The sequence below is a fragment of the Bombina bombina genome, chromosome 3 (assembly GCF_027579735.1).
Source record: "Bombina bombina isolate aBomBom1 chromosome 3, aBomBom1.pri, whole genome shotgun sequence".
In the NCBI taxonomy this organism is placed as follows: Eukaryota; Metazoa; Chordata; class Amphibia; order Anura; family Bombinatoridae; genus Bombina; species Bombina bombina.
In genome coordinates, this window is record NC_069501.1 from 125424448 (window position 1) to 125443022 (window position 18575).

General features: G+C 37.4%; 1 protein-coding gene across 1 annotated transcript in view; it reads left to right on the forward strand.

Moving 5' to 3' along the window:
• Window positions 1-18575, forward strand: part of GRIK1 (glutamate ionotropic receptor kainate type subunit 1) — an 847144-nt gene that overhangs the window by 728286 nt on the left and 100283 nt on the right. The window contains exon 14 of the mRNA XM_053705180.1: window positions 16497-16615. Within this exon, the coding sequence (XP_053561155.1) occupies window positions 16497-16615 (119 nt within the window). The remainder of the gene's footprint in view (window positions 1-16496; window positions 16616-18575) is intronic.

Below are 18575 nucleotides of genomic sequence, written 5' to 3' on the forward strand. Positions count from 1 at the left end.
GATGGGTTTTTGGTACAATATGTATTTAAACCTTTATATATATAAATAATTATACATAGATATTGATATTTATCTAGGATATATTATATATATATATAAAAAATAACTCATTGTGTAGTACATTAACAAAAACTAGACAGGCCCAGAGGCTTGTTTTCCCACAGAAAACATCTGAATTAAATTTTTTCCAATGCAGCAAAGTATTCTGGGTAAGATATGCAAATTAAGTACACAATGACACACCTTTTTACTTCAGTCTGCTTTTCAGCAGGTTCTCTTTTACGCCAATGTATCGCTGGTCGCACAGCTTATAAACTTAGCTAGGGTTAGTGCAGTGATTCATAACCATCCCAGGACAGACTGTTTTGTGGTTATTGCCACTCATCAGCTGGGAGAAGGTTAGAATCACTGCTGCGTGAAGTTGATTCCATGCAGAATGCAACAACATTTTAAATTAGGGGGAGATAAAAGGCGAGTTTAAAATCCTCCACTACGCACAAAATATAGAAAAAATAACTCATTGTGGAGTTCATTAACAAATCTAGACAGGCCCAGAGGCTTGTTTTCCCACAGAAAACCTCTGAATTACATTTTTTCCAATGCAGCAAAGTATTCTGGGTAAGATATGCAAATTAAGTACACAATGACACACCTTTTTACTTCAGTCTGCTTTTCAGCAGGTTCCCTTTACGTCAAAGTATCGCTGTTCACACAGCTTATAAACTTAGCTATGGTTAGTGCAGTGATTCATAACCATCCCAGGACAGACTGTTTCGTGGTTATTGCCACTCATCAGCTGGGAGAAGGTTAGAATAATCACGAAGCAGGTGTGTCATTGTGTACTTAATTTGCATATCTTACCCAGAAAACTTTGCTGCATTGGAAAAAATGTAATTCAGAGGTTTTCTGTGGGAAAACAAGCCTCTGGGCCTGTCTAGATTTGTTAATGGACTACACAATGAGTTATTTTTTCTATATTTTGTTCGTACTGGAGGATTTTAAACTCGCCTTTTATCTCCCCCTAATTTAAAATGTTGTTGTATTCTGCCTGGAATCAACTTCACCCAGCAGTGATTCTAACCTTCTCCCAGCTGAAGAGTGGCAATAACCACGAAATAGTCTGTCCTGGGATGGCTATGAATCACTGCACTAACCCTAGCTAAGTTTATAAGCTGTGTGAACAGTGATACTTTGGCGTAAAGGGAACCTGCTGAAAAGCAGACTGAAGTAAAATGGTGTGTCATTGTGTACTTAATTTGCATATCTTACCCAGAATACTTTGCTGCATTGGAAAAAATGTAATTCAGAGGTTTTCTGTGGGAAAACAAGCCTCTGGGCCTGTCTAGATTTGTTAATGAACTACACAATGAGTTATTTTTTCTATATTTTGTGCGTAGTGGAGGATTTTAAACTCGCCTTTTATCTCCCCCTAATTTAAAATGTTGTTGTATATATATATTTAAAAATAATTAGAACATATTCTATGTGCAGAACATAGGAATGTGAAATGATTTTATAGTAAATACATAGTTAAAACCATTATTAAAAATAAATATTGCGGGGGGGCGGAGCCAACTACTAAGGCAGCAGGACGTGCTTTCTGCAGCTCTGAGCTCTCAAATATAATTTTCTAGATTAATTTATATCAAAAGAGCTCAAAAAGTATTGGGATTTATCTGAGAACCAGCTGTATTGGTCCTACACATAAAGACACTAAAGGATTCTCTCTTTTGGGACTATAACTTTGATATCCCTTTTCAACCTTACCACGTGTTACTGCTGCAACTAAATACAAAAAGCCTTACCGATATGGAGTCTCTGGAAGCCTGGGAACAACGCACCCAGCAACTCTTAGAAAGGCATTTTCGAAGTATGCAGGAGGACATAAAGTCGCTACTTTTTGCCTTTATCTCGCCATTGACTCACGCAACAGAGAGATCGGAACCCCAGGAGGCCACATCAGAGCCGAAGCACTCTTACATTAAAGTAGCCCAGACTATGGGGCTGTACGAGGCACAGCAGAAGATAGAGCCCAAAGAGGAGATAGAGCAAATTGCCTGGCCATCTAAACAACAGCTACCACTCTGGAGAAGAGGTGAGCCGCAGGCCGTGGGAGGGATAGACAGAATAGAGACGGATAGCCCCTTACCAGTGATGGCGAAACCATCAGACACCCGCGAGCATTGCAGCTCCTCACAGCCACCTAATATCCTTGCAGACCCTGCACAGTATACTGTCGTCCAACTGGATGCTGGATCTGTGATAGTCGCCCAGAGCGCGGATAGGCTAAAGGTAACTAGGAGCCCTCATTCTGATTGCGGTCACCAACCTAACTGCATACCCAGAGAAACGACCAGCATTTTCAGAGCAGCTGGCCTTAGTGGAGGGTCGCGGGTCCCGGCAACTGCAGAACATACCCACATGGTCAATAGATCAGCTCTGAGGCAACATCTCACCCCTGGACATTGCTCGAGCACTATCGCAGGAACCACCAGATTGAGCCATGTACCCCTGAGGGAGGTAGGAGATACCGCTAACCCGCTTGTGACCCTGCGGGATATCCTGGTTCCTCAGAAAGTTGGTATTGGGTAACAGACTAGTGGCTTGTACTAAAGCCCCCTTGTTACCTTTTGACTTAACTTTTACCCTGATAACCCTCCTATTGGTGGATTGACACGGACAGCTTCCTCTCCTTCAGTTAATACCAAGTTATTCATGGTGCATATTATAAGACTATTCGATGAGTTTTCCTTCGTTTGTTTTACTTCTGTTGCCCCAGGCCTGTATTAACTATTTATATTTGGGAATCACTACTTGGGGATATACATAGACTATAGGTATAATGGCAACAGTCTTAGAGGCATAAAAGCCCCAATATCTCTATAGTTTTTATTGCTTTGTTTCTATGTTTGATGTTAATCTTGATATGGAATACCTACTATGCCTTGCATTTTCATATGCTCCTGATGTTATTTTAGTGGCATTGTTGTCAATAAGGGATTAAGGGTTAATGACTGGAATATTTCATTCCTATACACAGGACAGCTTACACCTATATTGCTCTCCAACTATTTCAATTGATCTATTTGGTTTTACAGTTTCCTCAATGTGTCGCTTTGGTTTCTCTGACATTATAACACAGTTTATTGCTGTTGGGAATGTGTGAGTCAGAAATTAGGCAGTTTAAATACTCCGTTGAATATAGAACCTGTACAGTACTATTAGCTCATAATGATCACCCTCTTACCGTCCCCCCTTATGCTTGGCTACTAATATTGGTTATACCATATGGAGTGTGATGTTCACATGTTCTCCCCCTAATAAGGTCTACATTATTTACACTACACATTTAGGCTCATGGGCATGCTGGATCTTAATGCTTACTCTCTATATTATACCTCTAAACATTTTTAGACATAGTTCAAGATATATACCCTACCCTCACAAGACTATGCCACTATTATAGCTATCGCACACCTCACTGCTAAGCATTCAACATCATAGCTCCAAAGGGATAGTATTCATATAACCATACCCAGTGTGTATATTATAGCAGCTTTAGCAGTTCACTCTTAGACCTACATTAATTGGGTACGCACATCTGCTGACCTATGTCACATCTCTATGTACTGTGGGAACCCTAACTAGCTAGCGTTAGGCTATATAATGCTCAAAGTAATTTTAGAGGCTCATTTAGTTTCTACTCAGTTTTTATAGTTCATTAGAGTTCCTGGACCTCTTAAACAATTCCTTACCCATCCGGAATCTCCTCTCTCATAATTTAATGGCCATCATCTATAATGTTTGAACATCTGATGTGGGTCACTTAGTTTATGCTGCTCTATGTCTATCTGTTGTTATAGATATCACACTGTAATATATGCTTATACCTAGTAGGAGGGGCATGTACTGATTTTTATAGTTCATTATGTCTGTATTAGCTTTAAAATTCCACTCTTCTATGTAATGAGTATTTTCATCCTCCTCCTTTGAGTCCTCCTCCTCATATAATTAAATAGCCCTTTAGCCTACACCTCTATAACGTATATAGCTCCAGGAAGATTGTCCTCCGACTAACATCTTCTCTACATACTCTTCACGCTATTCTACTCTTATGCATTTTTGGTCCCTGCATACAATTTACCTAGGCACCATACTAATATTTAAGCTCCTGAAGCTAGTATTTACCTTATTGGAGGTGCAACACCCTACTCTCTTCAGCTAGTATATATACCCTTGTTTTTATTTTTATGCTAATCACCTGTTACTATATAGTTTAATCAGCTTGATTCTTATCCATATGTCAGGGTCTCTAATTGTGCTGGCCTCAGCTCCCGGTGAAACCATATTCTTTTATTTTAACATTAGCTTAGTTAGTAACTTTAAATTACACATATTCTATAGTATGCATACCACTTCTCTATAATTTATCTGACATGAGTATTTTATCTGACATGAGTATTTTCATCCTCCTTCTTTGAGTCCCCTACCTCATATAATTAAATAGCCCTTTAGCCTACACCTTTATAACATCTCCCCTTTATTATAAGCGGCTTTGGTCCGCTGCTCCCCCCCCCCCTTATTTACAGGCCTATGGGAGGCCTGATAACAGCCAACTCCCTACCTCTTACTTTTATTTAATTTCTAGAATGCCTTTATTGCAGAGTGGGGACCATTAGTTTTCAGTTACAAAATAAAAAAAAAATGAGGCATCTATATATGTTCCAGTCACAAGTTTTTTTATTTACAGTTTTACATTTCATATTAGAGATCACAATGGTAGCATTATAACTTATGTTCACCCTTATTCTTCTGTCTTTGACCTAGCTACTTATCTCATGCCACTGATCCCAACTTCCATATATGTATGGCACTACTATGGATGGGACACTGTGATAACAAATACTATTCTAGCACACCAATGTCTTAATTGATTCTTGTTTACTCTTCTTATGTGAAATGTATAAGTTTTTTTTTCTGTATCTACTGTTCTGTGCCTGGATATATGCTTTGTGTTGTTAATTTTCAATGCCTCAATAAAAATTATTTTCAACAAAAAAAAAAATAATATTGCATAAATATGTTTTTTTATGTTTTCATCTACTTAATTGCAAAGGGCTTCAATTCACTTATATATATATATATATATATATATATATATATATATATATATATATATATATATATATATATATATATATATATATATATAATACCGTCCCTTTATCACAGGATATACCCTCCCAAGGTCGCCTGCCTGGGTGCAGTAATGTCACAGATATCTCCAATATAAATAACTGCACTCTCAGGTCTTTCGTGAATGTGAGAACAGCAAAGTCTCTTTTTTATTGTAACGTTTTCAAGGAACAAGTCCCCTTCATCAGCATAACAAACGTGTCAAATACAGCTTATATTTATACCAACATATAAATTGCATCAAGGAAAAATACCTGTGTACCTCTAGTGCCCCAGAATAAACCGCCAAACACTCGTGTATGGAGCGCAATTTGCGTTCCAGTGATTTGCAACCGGAAGTATCTCATATCACATGACTTCCGGTCGATAATATTTTACATTATCCGTGTAAATTATATTCGATTCTCAGATCACAATCTTTTTTATGTGTGAAATGTGTGTAATAAAGTTTTTTTATCCAGAAAACTTTGCTGCATATAGCTGCAAATAGCTGCCACCCACCAGCTCTACTCAAAGGAATCATTAAATCACAAATGATATGAGTAATACGTAACAACACAAGTAAAGCTACAGGGGTCTCCCAACTTCAATACATGAAGGACAAATTCATACAACGGGGGTACAAAAAAAGTACAATAGATGAGATTTTACAAGAAGTACTACCGCATACACAAGAGACTCTTATATACAAAGGCCTAGATTTAGAGTTTGGCGGTAGCCGTGAAAACCAGCGTTAGAGGCTCCTAACGCTGGTTTTAGGCTACCTCCGGTATTTGGAGTCACTCAAAAAAGGGTCTAACGCTCACTTTTCAGCCGCGACTTTTCTATACCGCAGATCCCCTTACGTAAATTGCGTATCCTATCTTTTCAATGGGATTTTTCTAACTCCGGTATTTAGAGTCGTGTCTGAAGTGAGCGTTAGAATTCTAACGACAAAACTCCAGCCGCAGAAAAAAGTCAGTAGTTAAGAGCTTTCTGGGCTAACGCTGGTTTATAAAGCTCTTAACTACTGTACTCTAAAGTACACTAACACCCATAAACTACCTATGTACCCCTAAACCGAGGTCCCCCCACATCGCCGCAACTCGATTAAATTTTTTTAACCCCTAATCTGCCGACCGCCAACTACATTATGCTTATGTACCCCTAATCTGCTGCCCCTAACACCGCCGACCCCTATATTATATTTATTAACCCCTAATCTGCCCCCCACAACGTCACCGCCAGCTACCTACACTTATTAACCCCTAATCTGCCGTCCGCACGCCGCCGCCAGCTACATTATCCCTATGTACCCCTAATCTGCTGCCCTAACATCGCCGACACCTATATTATATTTATTAACCCCTAACCTGCCCCCCACAACGACGCCGCTACCTACCTAAAATAATTAACCCCTAATCTGCCGACCGCAAAAAGCCGCCAGCTACATTATAGCTATGTACCCCTAATCTGCTGCCCCTAACACCGCCGACCCCTATATTATATTTATTAACCCCTAAACTGCCCTCCCTAACATCGCCGACACCTAACTTCAATTATTAACCCCTAATCTGCCGACCGAATCTCGCCGCTATTCTAATAAATGTATTAACCCCTAAAGCTAAGTCTAACCCTAACACTAACACCCCCCTAAATTAAATATAATTTTAATCTAACGAAATTAATTAACTCTTATTAAATAAATTATTCCTATTTAAAGCTAAATACTTACCTGTAAAATAAATCCTAATATAGCTACAACATAAATTATAATTATATTATAGCTATTTTAGAATTAATATTTATTTTACAGGTAACTTTGTATTTATTTTAACCAGGTACAATAGCTATTAAATAGTTAAGAACTATTTAATAGCTAAATTAGTTAAAATAATTACAAATTTACCTGTAAAATAAATCCTAACCTAAGTTACAATTAAACCTAACACTACACTATCAATAAATTAATTAAATAAAATACCTACAATTACCTACAATTAAACCTAACACTACACTATCAATAAATAAATTAAATACAATACCTACAAATAACTACAATGAAATAAACTAACTAAAGTACAAAAAATAAAAAAGAACTAAGTTACAAAAAAATAAAAAAATATTTACAAACATAAGAAAAATATTACAACAATTTTAAACTAATTAAACCTACTCTAAGCCCCCTAATAAAATAACAAAGCCCCCCAAAATAAAAAAATGCCCTACCCTATTCTAAATTACTAAAGTTCAAAGCTCTTTTATCTTACCAACCCTGAGCAGGGCCCTTTGCGGGGCATGCCCCAAGAAGTTCAGCTCTTTTGCCTGTAAAAAAAAACATACAATACCCCCCCCCAACATTACAACCCACCACCCACATACCCCTAATCTAACCCAAAACCCCCCTTAAATAAACCTAACACTAAGCCCCTGAAGATCATCCTACCTTGTCTTCACCATACCAGGTTCACCGATCCGTCCTGGCTCCAAAATCTTCATCCAACCAAAGCGGGGGCTGGTGATCCATCTTCCGGCGGCTGAAGAGGTCCAGAAGAGGCTCCAAAGTTTTCATCCTATCCGGGAAGAAGAGTAGATCCGGACCAGCAACCATCATCTTCCAAGCGGCATCTTCTATCTTCATCCGATGAGGATCGGCTCCATCCTGAAGACCTGATCGGAACAGCCAATAGAATGCGAGATTGGATCAGCCAATCGGATTGAACTTGATTCTGATTGGCTGATTCCATCAGCCAATCAGAATATTCCTACCTTAATTCCGATTGGCTGATAGAATCCTATCAGCCAATCGGAATTCGAGGGACGCCATCTTGGATGACGTCCCTTAAAGGAACCGTCATTCTTCAGTTGGACGTCGCCAGATGAAGATGGGTCCGCGGTGGAGGTCTTCAGGATGGAGCCAGTCCTCATCGGATGAAGATAGAAGATGCTGCTTGGAAGATGATGGTTGCCGGTCCGGATCTACTCTTCTTCCCGGATAGGATGAAGACTTTGGAGCCTCTTCTGGACTTCTTCAGTGGATGTCTAGCTCCTGCTTGGGTTGGATGAAGATATCGGAGCCAGGACGGATCGGTGTGATACCCGGTGAGGTGAATACAAGGTAGGATGATCTTCAGGGGCTTAGTGTTAGGTTTATTAAAGGGGGATTTGGGTTAGATTAGGGGTATGTGGGTGGTGGGTTGTAATGTTGGGGGGGGTATTGTATGTTTTTTTTTACAGGCAAAAGAGCTGAACTTCTTGGGGCATGCCCGCAAAGGGCCCTGTTCAGGGCTGGTAAGGTAAAAGAGCTTTGAACTTTAGTAATTTAGAATAGGGTAGGGCATTTTTTTGTTTTGGGGGGCTTTGTTATTTTATTAGGGGGCTTAGAGTAGGTGTAATTAGTTTAAAATTGTTGTAAGATTTTCCTTATGTTTGTAAATATTTTTTTATTTTTTGTAACTTAGTTCTTTTTTATTTTTTGTACTTTAGTTAGTTTATTTCCTTGTAGTTATTTGTAGATATTGTATTTAATTAATGTATTGATAGTGTAGTGTTAGGTTTAATTGTAGGTAATTGTAGATATTTTATTTAATTAATTTAATGATAGTGTAGTGTTAGGTTTAATTGCAACTTAGGTTAGGATTTATTTTACAGGTAATTTTGTTATTATTTTAACTAGGTAACTATTAAATAGTTCTTAACTATTTAATAGCTATTGTACCTGGTTAAAATAATTACAAAGTTACCTGTAAAATAAATATTAATCCTAAAATAGCTATAATATAATTATCATTTATAGTGTAGCTATATTAGGATTTATTTTACAGGTAAGTATTTAGCTTTAAATAGGAATAATTTATTTAATAAGAGATAATTAATTTCGTTAGATGTAAATTATATTTAATTTAGGGGGGTGTTAGTGTTAGGGTTAGACTTAGCTTTAGGGGTTAATACATTTATTAGAATAGCGGTGAGCTCCAGTCGGCAGATTAGGGGTTAATAATTGAAGTTAGGTGTCGGCGATGTTAGGGAGGGCAGATTAGGGGTTAATACTATTTATTATAGGGTTAGTGAGGCGGATTAGGGGTTAATAACTTTATTATAGTAGCGCTCAGGTCCGCTCAGCAGATTAGGGGTTAATAAGTGTAGGCAGGTGGAGGCGACGTTGTGGGGGGCAGATTAGGGGTTAATAAATATAATATAGGGGTCGGCGATGTTAGGGCAGCAGATTAGGGGTACATAGGGATAATGTAAGTAGCGGCGGTTTACGGAGCGGCAGATTAGGGGTTAATAATAATATGCAGGGGTCAGCGATAGCGGGGTCGGCAGATTAGGGGTTAATAAGTGTAAGGTTAGGGGTGTTTAGACTCGGGGTACATGTTAGAGTGTTAGGTGCAGACGTAGGTGTTTCCGCATAGCAAACAATGGGGCTGCGTTAGGAGCTGAACGCGGCTTTTTTGCAGGTGTTAGGTTTTTTTTCAGCTCAAACAGCCCCATTGTTTCCTATGGGGGAATCGTGCACGAGCACGTTTTTGAGGCTGGCCGCGTCCGTAAGCAACTCTGGTATCGAGAGTTGAAGCTGCGTTAAATATGCTCTACGCTCCTTTTTTGGAGCCTAACGCAGCCTTTATGTGGACTCTCAATACCAGAGTTATTTTTATGGTGCGGCCAGAAAAAAGCCAGCGTTAGCTTTTCGGGTCGTTACGGACAAAACTCTAAATCTAGCCGAAAGAAAATACAACAGAACCATCAAACAGGCTCATAATGGTGACTACATTTTCACCCAACACCACTGAGGCTGGCAACATCCTGAGAAGACATTGGCCAGTGGTACAATCAGATCCCAAATTAAGATTTGCACACAACCTTACACCCATGATTGCATACCGGAGGGGCACCAATCTAAGAGATCTCCTGGTAAAAACAGATCCTAAAAGATGCTACCTGAACAAAGAAAAGATCAACATTAAAGGCTCATACAGATGCTTAGGCTGTACCACGTGTAACGGCCTGATAACCACCAAAACATTCCATCATCCGCACACCAATCAAGTGTACCACATTAAGCATTCCTTATCGTGTAACACAACACATGTAATCTACCTACTCTTTTGCCCATGTGCCCGGTTCTACATTGGAAAGACCAGTGGCACATTACGTGAAAGGATGGCCAACCATAGGCGGGCAATACGAGTGGCACTTGATACAGGGGAGTCTGACCAACCTGTAGCCAGACACTGTGCACAAAGACAACATCAGGTATCCAGCATAAGATACATTCTAATTGATCATATCCCCCAGCTGGAAAGAGGAGGAGATAGCAATAAAGCCCTACTCAGGAGAGAGGCAGAATGGATGTACAGATTAGGAATGATACATCCAGGGGGGCTTAACTCGGCACCAGACTTCAAGGCACTGATATAGGTAGGAGATACAAACTAGGGTACGCCATTATGGTATTGTGCACCACATCACGGAGGGATAGGGACACAGGCCCCATGGGGGGCAGTTCCCCAGTCATACTCCGATGATCTGAGTAAGGGGAGACACGATAGTGACTTCCACTACTCATTGGATAAGACACATACCAGGCAAGTTACCAACATACATCCCCTCCCAAAACCTACATAGACAGTAGCCAACATGAATAGAAAGAAACTACAAACATGGACACTATCCAAATATAAGAAGGAAGGAACGAAATAAAACACAGCCTAAGGAATACAAGAATGGAGTGCAAAGTAACAAAGATCTGATACACAGGAGTTTAGAAGAAAAGCTAACCCTTAGATGTGAAAATTCTGGAGAACCCTCACATGAGTTAACTTTTGAAAAATATACAAGGATCATAAAAACTATCGAACATACAGAAAATGGTGATAATTAACCAATATCATGATGGTATCTCTATATATATTAAGTACAGATAGCAAAATTTGATTCAACAATTATATGCAGATAGCATATATGTAAATATTTAATATTGTGTTTAAAGTTATTTTATTATTTTATCTCTGGGCACACATGATCAGTAATTAGAACAAGTTGATCAAGATTGACTTGTGATAATTACTCAATGTGCAGTAGAAACAAATATGTATATAGTGGGGATAGTAACAATTTATGCAAGACATAGTTTGGTAAACTTTCAGGATAGGGGACAACAATAGGTAACCGGTATAACAGACAGTAAACACTATGCCTCAATAAATAATATAAAGCAGGGAGCGGAAGATCTTAGACTCCTTATATATGGCGTAACAGGGTTACCAAGACAACCCCCAGATAAACAACTGGTCATAAAATAGCCGGTACATGCATTTGTATAGGAGGCCATACTAGTATGCACAGAGCAATAACCCACAAATATTCACAATATACACTATGCACATCATAGATTGATAAGTTAATGCAGAGATAAAGTAGCTGCATATACGTAATAAGTCTAAAACAAAAGCTTTCGATGAGAGATAAAAAGACTGAACATTAGGCTAGCAACAACACTTGAAGAAAGTCACAGGGATAAAAAAAACTTTATTACACACATTTCACACATAAAAAAGATTGTGATCTGAGAATCGAATATAATTTACACGGATAATGTAAAATATTATAGACCTTAAGTCATGTGATATGAGACACTTCCGGTTGCAAATCACTGGAACGCAAATTGCGCTCCATACACGAGTGTTTGGCGGTTTATTCTGGGGCACTAGAGGTACACAGGTATTTTTCATTGATGCAATTTATATGTTGGTATAAATATAAGCTGTATTTGACACGTTTGTTATGCTGATGACGGGGACTTGAAAATGTTACAATAAAAAAGAGACTTTGCTGTTCTCACATTCACCAAAAACCTGAGAGTGCAGTTATTTATATTGGAGATATATATATATATATATATATATATATACACACACACATATATATTTACTGTTTATATGTTTATATATGTCTTTAAACACATATAAATACATTTACATATATATATATATATATAATATATATATATATATACATACATATAAATCTTCAGAAATGCACTGTACTTTTTTAACACAATCTGTTTCTTAAAGTCCGCCGCTCCATAACTTGTCCGCCTGCTCTAAGGCCGCAGATAGAAATAAACCCGATCAAATACGATTGGGTTGATTGACACCCCCTGCTAGCGGCATTTATCAAAGTGCAGCGGACATGATAAGCTACATCATATCATGTCCGCTTGCGCTATAATAAATAAACCCCTATATGTTTTTTTAATGCAATGTTCACAATTTTATTAGATTGTGATGCTCTCATTGTTATTTATAAATGAAACCTTATTTAAAAGACTGAAGTTAGCATTTTCATCTAAAGAAAGAGTCACCAGTATAGCCTCTGTAAAAATATTGCTACCAAATAATAGCAAGATATATTGTTTTTCATAATTATACACAAAAATAAAGAGGAAAATGTCAGCTAAAAGAGTACACCTGCTGTCCACACACATTGTTGGTAAATCTTTCTTTCAACTAAAAATATTTCATATTCTAAAGCTGTATTTAATAAATTGGTCATATATATTTTAAAGTACTCTCTTGAGCTACCAACAAGAACAGTCTCCCTCCCCTAAGAATGAGGGATAACACTGTGTTTAATGCATTTATATCCATTGTAGATGATATGAGGAGATTAATAATTAAACGTCAATGTTGGGATACCCTGAAAATGTATTTCCAAATTCTTAACTACTGGATGCAATATAAAAATCTGTTCATAGGCCTTGTAGATGTAATATGCCTCCCTGAACTGATACTAGTGTACACGATGTAGCGTATCATGTCCGTCACACATCGATAAATGCCGACAGCATACGCTGTCTGCATTTATCATTGCACAAGCAGTTCTTGTGAACTACTGGTGCAATGCCACCCCCTTCAGATTGGCCGCTAGCAGGGGGGTGTCAATCAGTCTGATTGTATTCGATCGGGTTGATTTCTGTCTGCGGCCTCAGAGAAGGCGGACAAGTTATGGAGCAGCGGTCTTTAGGGGCATCAAGTTCCTTACGGAGCTTGATAAATCGGCCCATTAGAGTATTTATTAAATCAGCATTTAGATATTTAAAGTGATATAAAACAGTATGTTTCAATATTGTACTAAAAAAAAAACACACTATGGGCCCCACGTACTAAATACCATGTGGACAAGTTTCTCAAGTTGAGAACCTGTCTTCATGGCTTCACGACATACGGACAGTGGACCATGTACGTCCACTACCATATGTACCATTGCACACACAAGTAAGTGTCTAATGCCGACCCCTTCCCTCACATGAGAGAAGGGCCTGTCAATCACCCTGAGCAAGCGTGTTCAGGGTAATTTCTCTCTTCCAACTCTGAGATGGTGGTGATTGTAAGAAGGAGGGGTCTGGTGACTGCTGCTTCTTATATATCGGGAGGCAGGGTCACATGTGTGAACCTGCCCCACATGGGCTCCAAAGCAGCTTATGCTGTTTAGCACGTGGAGCACTAACCATTAGTTATACTTAATAGAAATAATTATAATATACATTATTCATGATTGTATTCATAATTTTAAAAGGTTTTTACCTTTTATTTCTTTCTTAACTTAATTTGTAAGGGTTACTTCCTGTCACTGCCCCACATGAGGACTGTGTTCTCTACAGGAAGGTAAATACATAGCTTTTCCTCTAAAGTTCTAGGAAACATCTGTTTTAGTTGCAGTCATTTTATTTCCAATGGGGCTGAAAAGTCATGTGACATTAGAACTTAAGTTTTGTAATGTTTGCTCTGATATCTGGTGCTCATTTAGCAAGAAAACTTTTTGGTATTTTTTTAACACAATCTGTTTCTTTTTACTTTGAATTAACCTTTTTTTATTATTAAAGGAGCACTGTTTTATATACCTTTAAAATTCAGAAAATTCTAGGTTAAATTCAATTAAACCCAGTTAAGACAACGTGAAACTTCGTAATTCATAAAGATTTCTGCTGTTCCCTCACTACATGTCCAAGTTGTCAGTCAATCTCCTTTATAATCAATGTAGCAGCATTTATCTTGTAACTCTTCAACTCATAGAAAAATTAAAACTCATTGGTATCACAAAAATGTCTTCAGAACCTTACTGGACAAATTATTTAGAATGGAAAAAACACCCTTTATAAAACAGTCCACTCTATATGCATAAAAACAGTTACAAAAAATAAAATAAAAATGAGACAATTTCCTCAGATTTGAAACAGTGAGACACAAAAATGAGATGAGAGAATTAACAGAGGCAATAGGGTATTTATGAATTCTGAATTCCACAGAAAGTCAGTGGCCAGCCGCTCGGGACGCCTTATGGTTTATTCAGCTCATCTACTTTAGCGTAACAAAACAGATATACAATTACAAAAATTACAAGTCTGTTTCCAATGTGCTGTGCTTGTAATTATTATTTTTCTTCGTTGCTAGTAGTCAGCGCTTGATGATAAAAGGAGGAACACCCAACCGTAACTCTGCTGAAAATGAAGCCCTCAGCAACCACACAAGCATCTCTAAATGTATTCTTAACAGAAGTATACCCCAGCGCCAGCTAAACCTTATATGCCCAGGGCAGTGATACCTAGCTATCACTATCGTTAAGTTAAAGGATAGAGAAAGAATAACCCAGGCGCCAGACAATGGAGGCTAAGGTAGATTTAAAATAAGTGATATTTAATACCCAATGGTTACAATGAGAGTAAAACAATAATAACAAACAGCAGTGGATCCACGCATAAATTAACAAAGAATGGCATAAAAATTAACACAAATTGGCATAAAAATTTAAAATTTAAAATTTAAGACAGTTAGATAAATTCTGCAACAATGGATACCTATAAAAACAAATGTGACAATCCAGGGTAGCGTGTCTGAGTGTGTGTAGCTGTATAAAATAACGGTGAAGAAATAAACAGAACAATAACTTAAAAACAGTCCAACAATAAGTCCAAAATTTCAAAAAAGACCAAAATGTCCACAAATGATGGTGTCGATCCTGTGAAGAAGTGTAGTGAAGAAAAACAAAGTCAAAAAAACAAAAAGAGTGATATCCAAAAACTGTGGATAAAATGTTGTAAATGTGTCCAATGCGGATGATGGCTGCCCCTAGTGATGGCAATACCGACAGGGTGCTGGGCCAAATTATAAATACTGTGAGGGAAAACCTGTGGAAAAAAGATACAACAAATGTGTAGAACAATCAAAAATGAATCCTCCAACTGAAATAAGGCTTACCAGTGCAGGTCTACGCGTTTCAACCCTCTCTAGGCCTTTATCAAGACTGGTTTGAAGTATAGACTGATGGCCTTATATAGGGATTGATCACTCATAACCGGAAGTACCCCAAGGGAACTGTTTCCGGTTTGGCGTATGTTTTATGTTGCAAAAATCATCCTATATGACTTCATAGATACACTTACTTGTGAGCATATAAAATATAATAATAAAATTGGTAAAAAAACAACTCTAAAAGACATTTCGGCTGGTATAATACATGTATTATACCAGCCGAAATGTCTTTTAGCTGTAGTAGTTTAACTTTATATTTAACGAGAGAAAAAACAATCTGCATGTTTTGACGCTGCTCTTTTATATGGATTAAAAATGTCAGTATAGTGACCTTTTAAGGTTCTGTAGAAGAGTTATCTTTGTGTACTATGAGGCCTATTTATTAAAGGTCTGTCGGACCTGATCCGACAGTGCGGATCAGGTCCGACAGACCAGCAGCTCTTGTGAGCTGCTAGTGCAACACTACCCCCTGCAGATTCGTGGCCAATCGGCTGCCATCAGGGGGGTGCCAATCAACCCGATCATACTCGACCGGGTTGAATTGTGGCGATCTCTGTCTGACCTGCTCAGAGCAGGCAGACAAGTTATGGAGCAGCGGTCTTTAGACTGCTGCTTCATAATTGCTGTTTCTGGCGAGCCTGCCCTCAAGCTCCATTCGGAGCTTGATAAATGGGCTTCTATGAATTGTCTGTTTCTACTGTTTTCTCACAATGACATTAAAATAATTGAATTGTGTTTGCAGGAATTGTCATATAGATTGCAATTTTAAAAAAATGAGTCACTTCTATCTGTGTTATCTGGAGGAATCAGGTTTTGCTCAAATATTTAATGTCATGTTTTATATTCTTTGTAGTTCATTGTAGAATGTGTATAAATGCTATTAAATGAAGAGATGAATCATGTTTGTTAATACTTAAGACAAATTCACTGACTTTTCTTCTCTTTTTGCATTATTTAGCAGGTTTGCTGATGGATTATATTTTTATCTGTTTCTGTTAACAATCACAGGTTCACACCTTATGAGTGGTATAATCCACACCCATGCAACCCAGACTCGGATGTGGTGGAAAACAATTTTACTTTGCTAAATAGTTTCTGGTTTGGAGTTGGAGCTCTCATGCAGCAAGGTATACAGGTTACAACTTTTTGTCACACACATCCCACAGTCTGCTGAGGGGGTTCTTATGCTGGTAAACTCCATCATCTGTATATTCTTTATATACTGTAAACCCTGATACACATTAAAAAAACACTACAGAACATCATATGTAGTTCTCAGAATGGTTACTTCACTGTCATTTAAAATATATATTTGTCATTTTCCATTGTGCTTAAAACATGAATAGATAGACCAAAGAAAATAAACATAAATATTGTAAATTTCTTTACAAAATGTATTGTACATGTGTCAATTTCTTTATTTTATATGCACGTCTCTTGACAATATTTTTATTAATTCATTCTTATATCTAATTTCCACTGCTGAAAACAGAAAAAGTAAACTGTTAACTTATTCTTTCATTGGTAATTAATATACTGTTTTGAATAGAAAACATTAAAAATAATTAAAACCATGATTTAAAATGACATGAAGCAATTAGAGGCATTAAAACTTTTGACATGTTACTGTGAAACACGAACATGTCTTTCATACACCTGGAAACTTGCCTTGTAAGCCCTGTGACTGTAAATGACAAAATAAAAAAATAAAAAATAAATACATTTGCTAAATTAGGTGAGAGTAGAGATGCATTCTGTCTAAGGTGCATGATTTTAAATGCATGATCTACTACTTTATCATGTGATGACCATTGTACTCTAGATTTTATGACTCAAAAATATGGGCCTCAGTTACCATAGCTACACTGAAGTTGCAGAAGCGCATATAGTATAATTCTTACCTTGATAAGTTTTTTTTTTTAAATTGTTTTTACTAAATGGCTCAGTGTTAAATTTTTATTGCAATTTGGTCAAAATGTAACCAGCAAAAAAAAAGACTTTGGGGCCGAAATATCAAGGGCCGAACGGCCCCTGATGCCAATGTTTCCGCGCGAGCCTTCAAGCTCGCCGGAAACAGCAGTTATGAAGCAGCAGTCTTAAGACCGCTGCTCCTTAACTGGTCCGCCTGCTCTGAGGTTGCGGTCTGCAATCAACCTGATCGAAAACGATCAGGTTGATTGACACTCCTGCTAGCGGCCGATTGACTGTGAATCTGAAAGGGGGTGACATTGCACAAGCAAACGCTTTTCTGTTTTGAGGTATTTATAACAGTTCTTCTGTCGGACATGGGCGGATCATGTCGGACAGACCGATGATAAATCGGCCCCAGAGTCAACTTCCTATTATAATTTTAAAGATACAGTTTCATTTATTGTTCTCCATTGTTACAGAAATGAGTTTTTATTAATTTTAGAATTGGTATTGAATAGTTTAACAGTGTAGGAATACAAAGTTAAATAAACCATTTTTGTTTTTAAGTAAAATAAAAAAATATAAGATATAACATGAATAAAAATTGCATTATAAGAGTAAGATATTGAATATCATTGATCTCTTTCTTTCAACAAAATATGTAGTGAATATTTTGGCATATTCTTTAAAAATAATTAATGTTAACATTTGTTAAACATTCAACATTCATGTTTGAAAAAAACAAACAAACAATTGTTACTTTCCCTTTCATGAATGTAATATTTGAATGATAAATCCTATTCAATGTTATTTAGGGGAATTAATTCAAATAGTATATGAACATAACACACAATATTTAAATGTTAACAATTACTCTATAAAAATATTTAAATGGTAGAAGGAGTGTTTCAGAATTGCAGCATTTGCTTGTTCTTTAAATAATGAACAAACATTAAAGAGCTATAGGGCATTCAACATAATATTTTATATATGAACCTCTTCCACTCAGCTCACATCAAAGACGCATCTTACAAACCAAGCTTTAATGAATCTCCCCCAGTCTCCAGAGCACTGTGCCCTTCATGGGTTGTAAAGTTCAGTAATCCAAACATAGATCATTATATCCTTTATTTTCAAATTGCTTAATGACTTGTAATCCCAGAATTCTGTGCATTT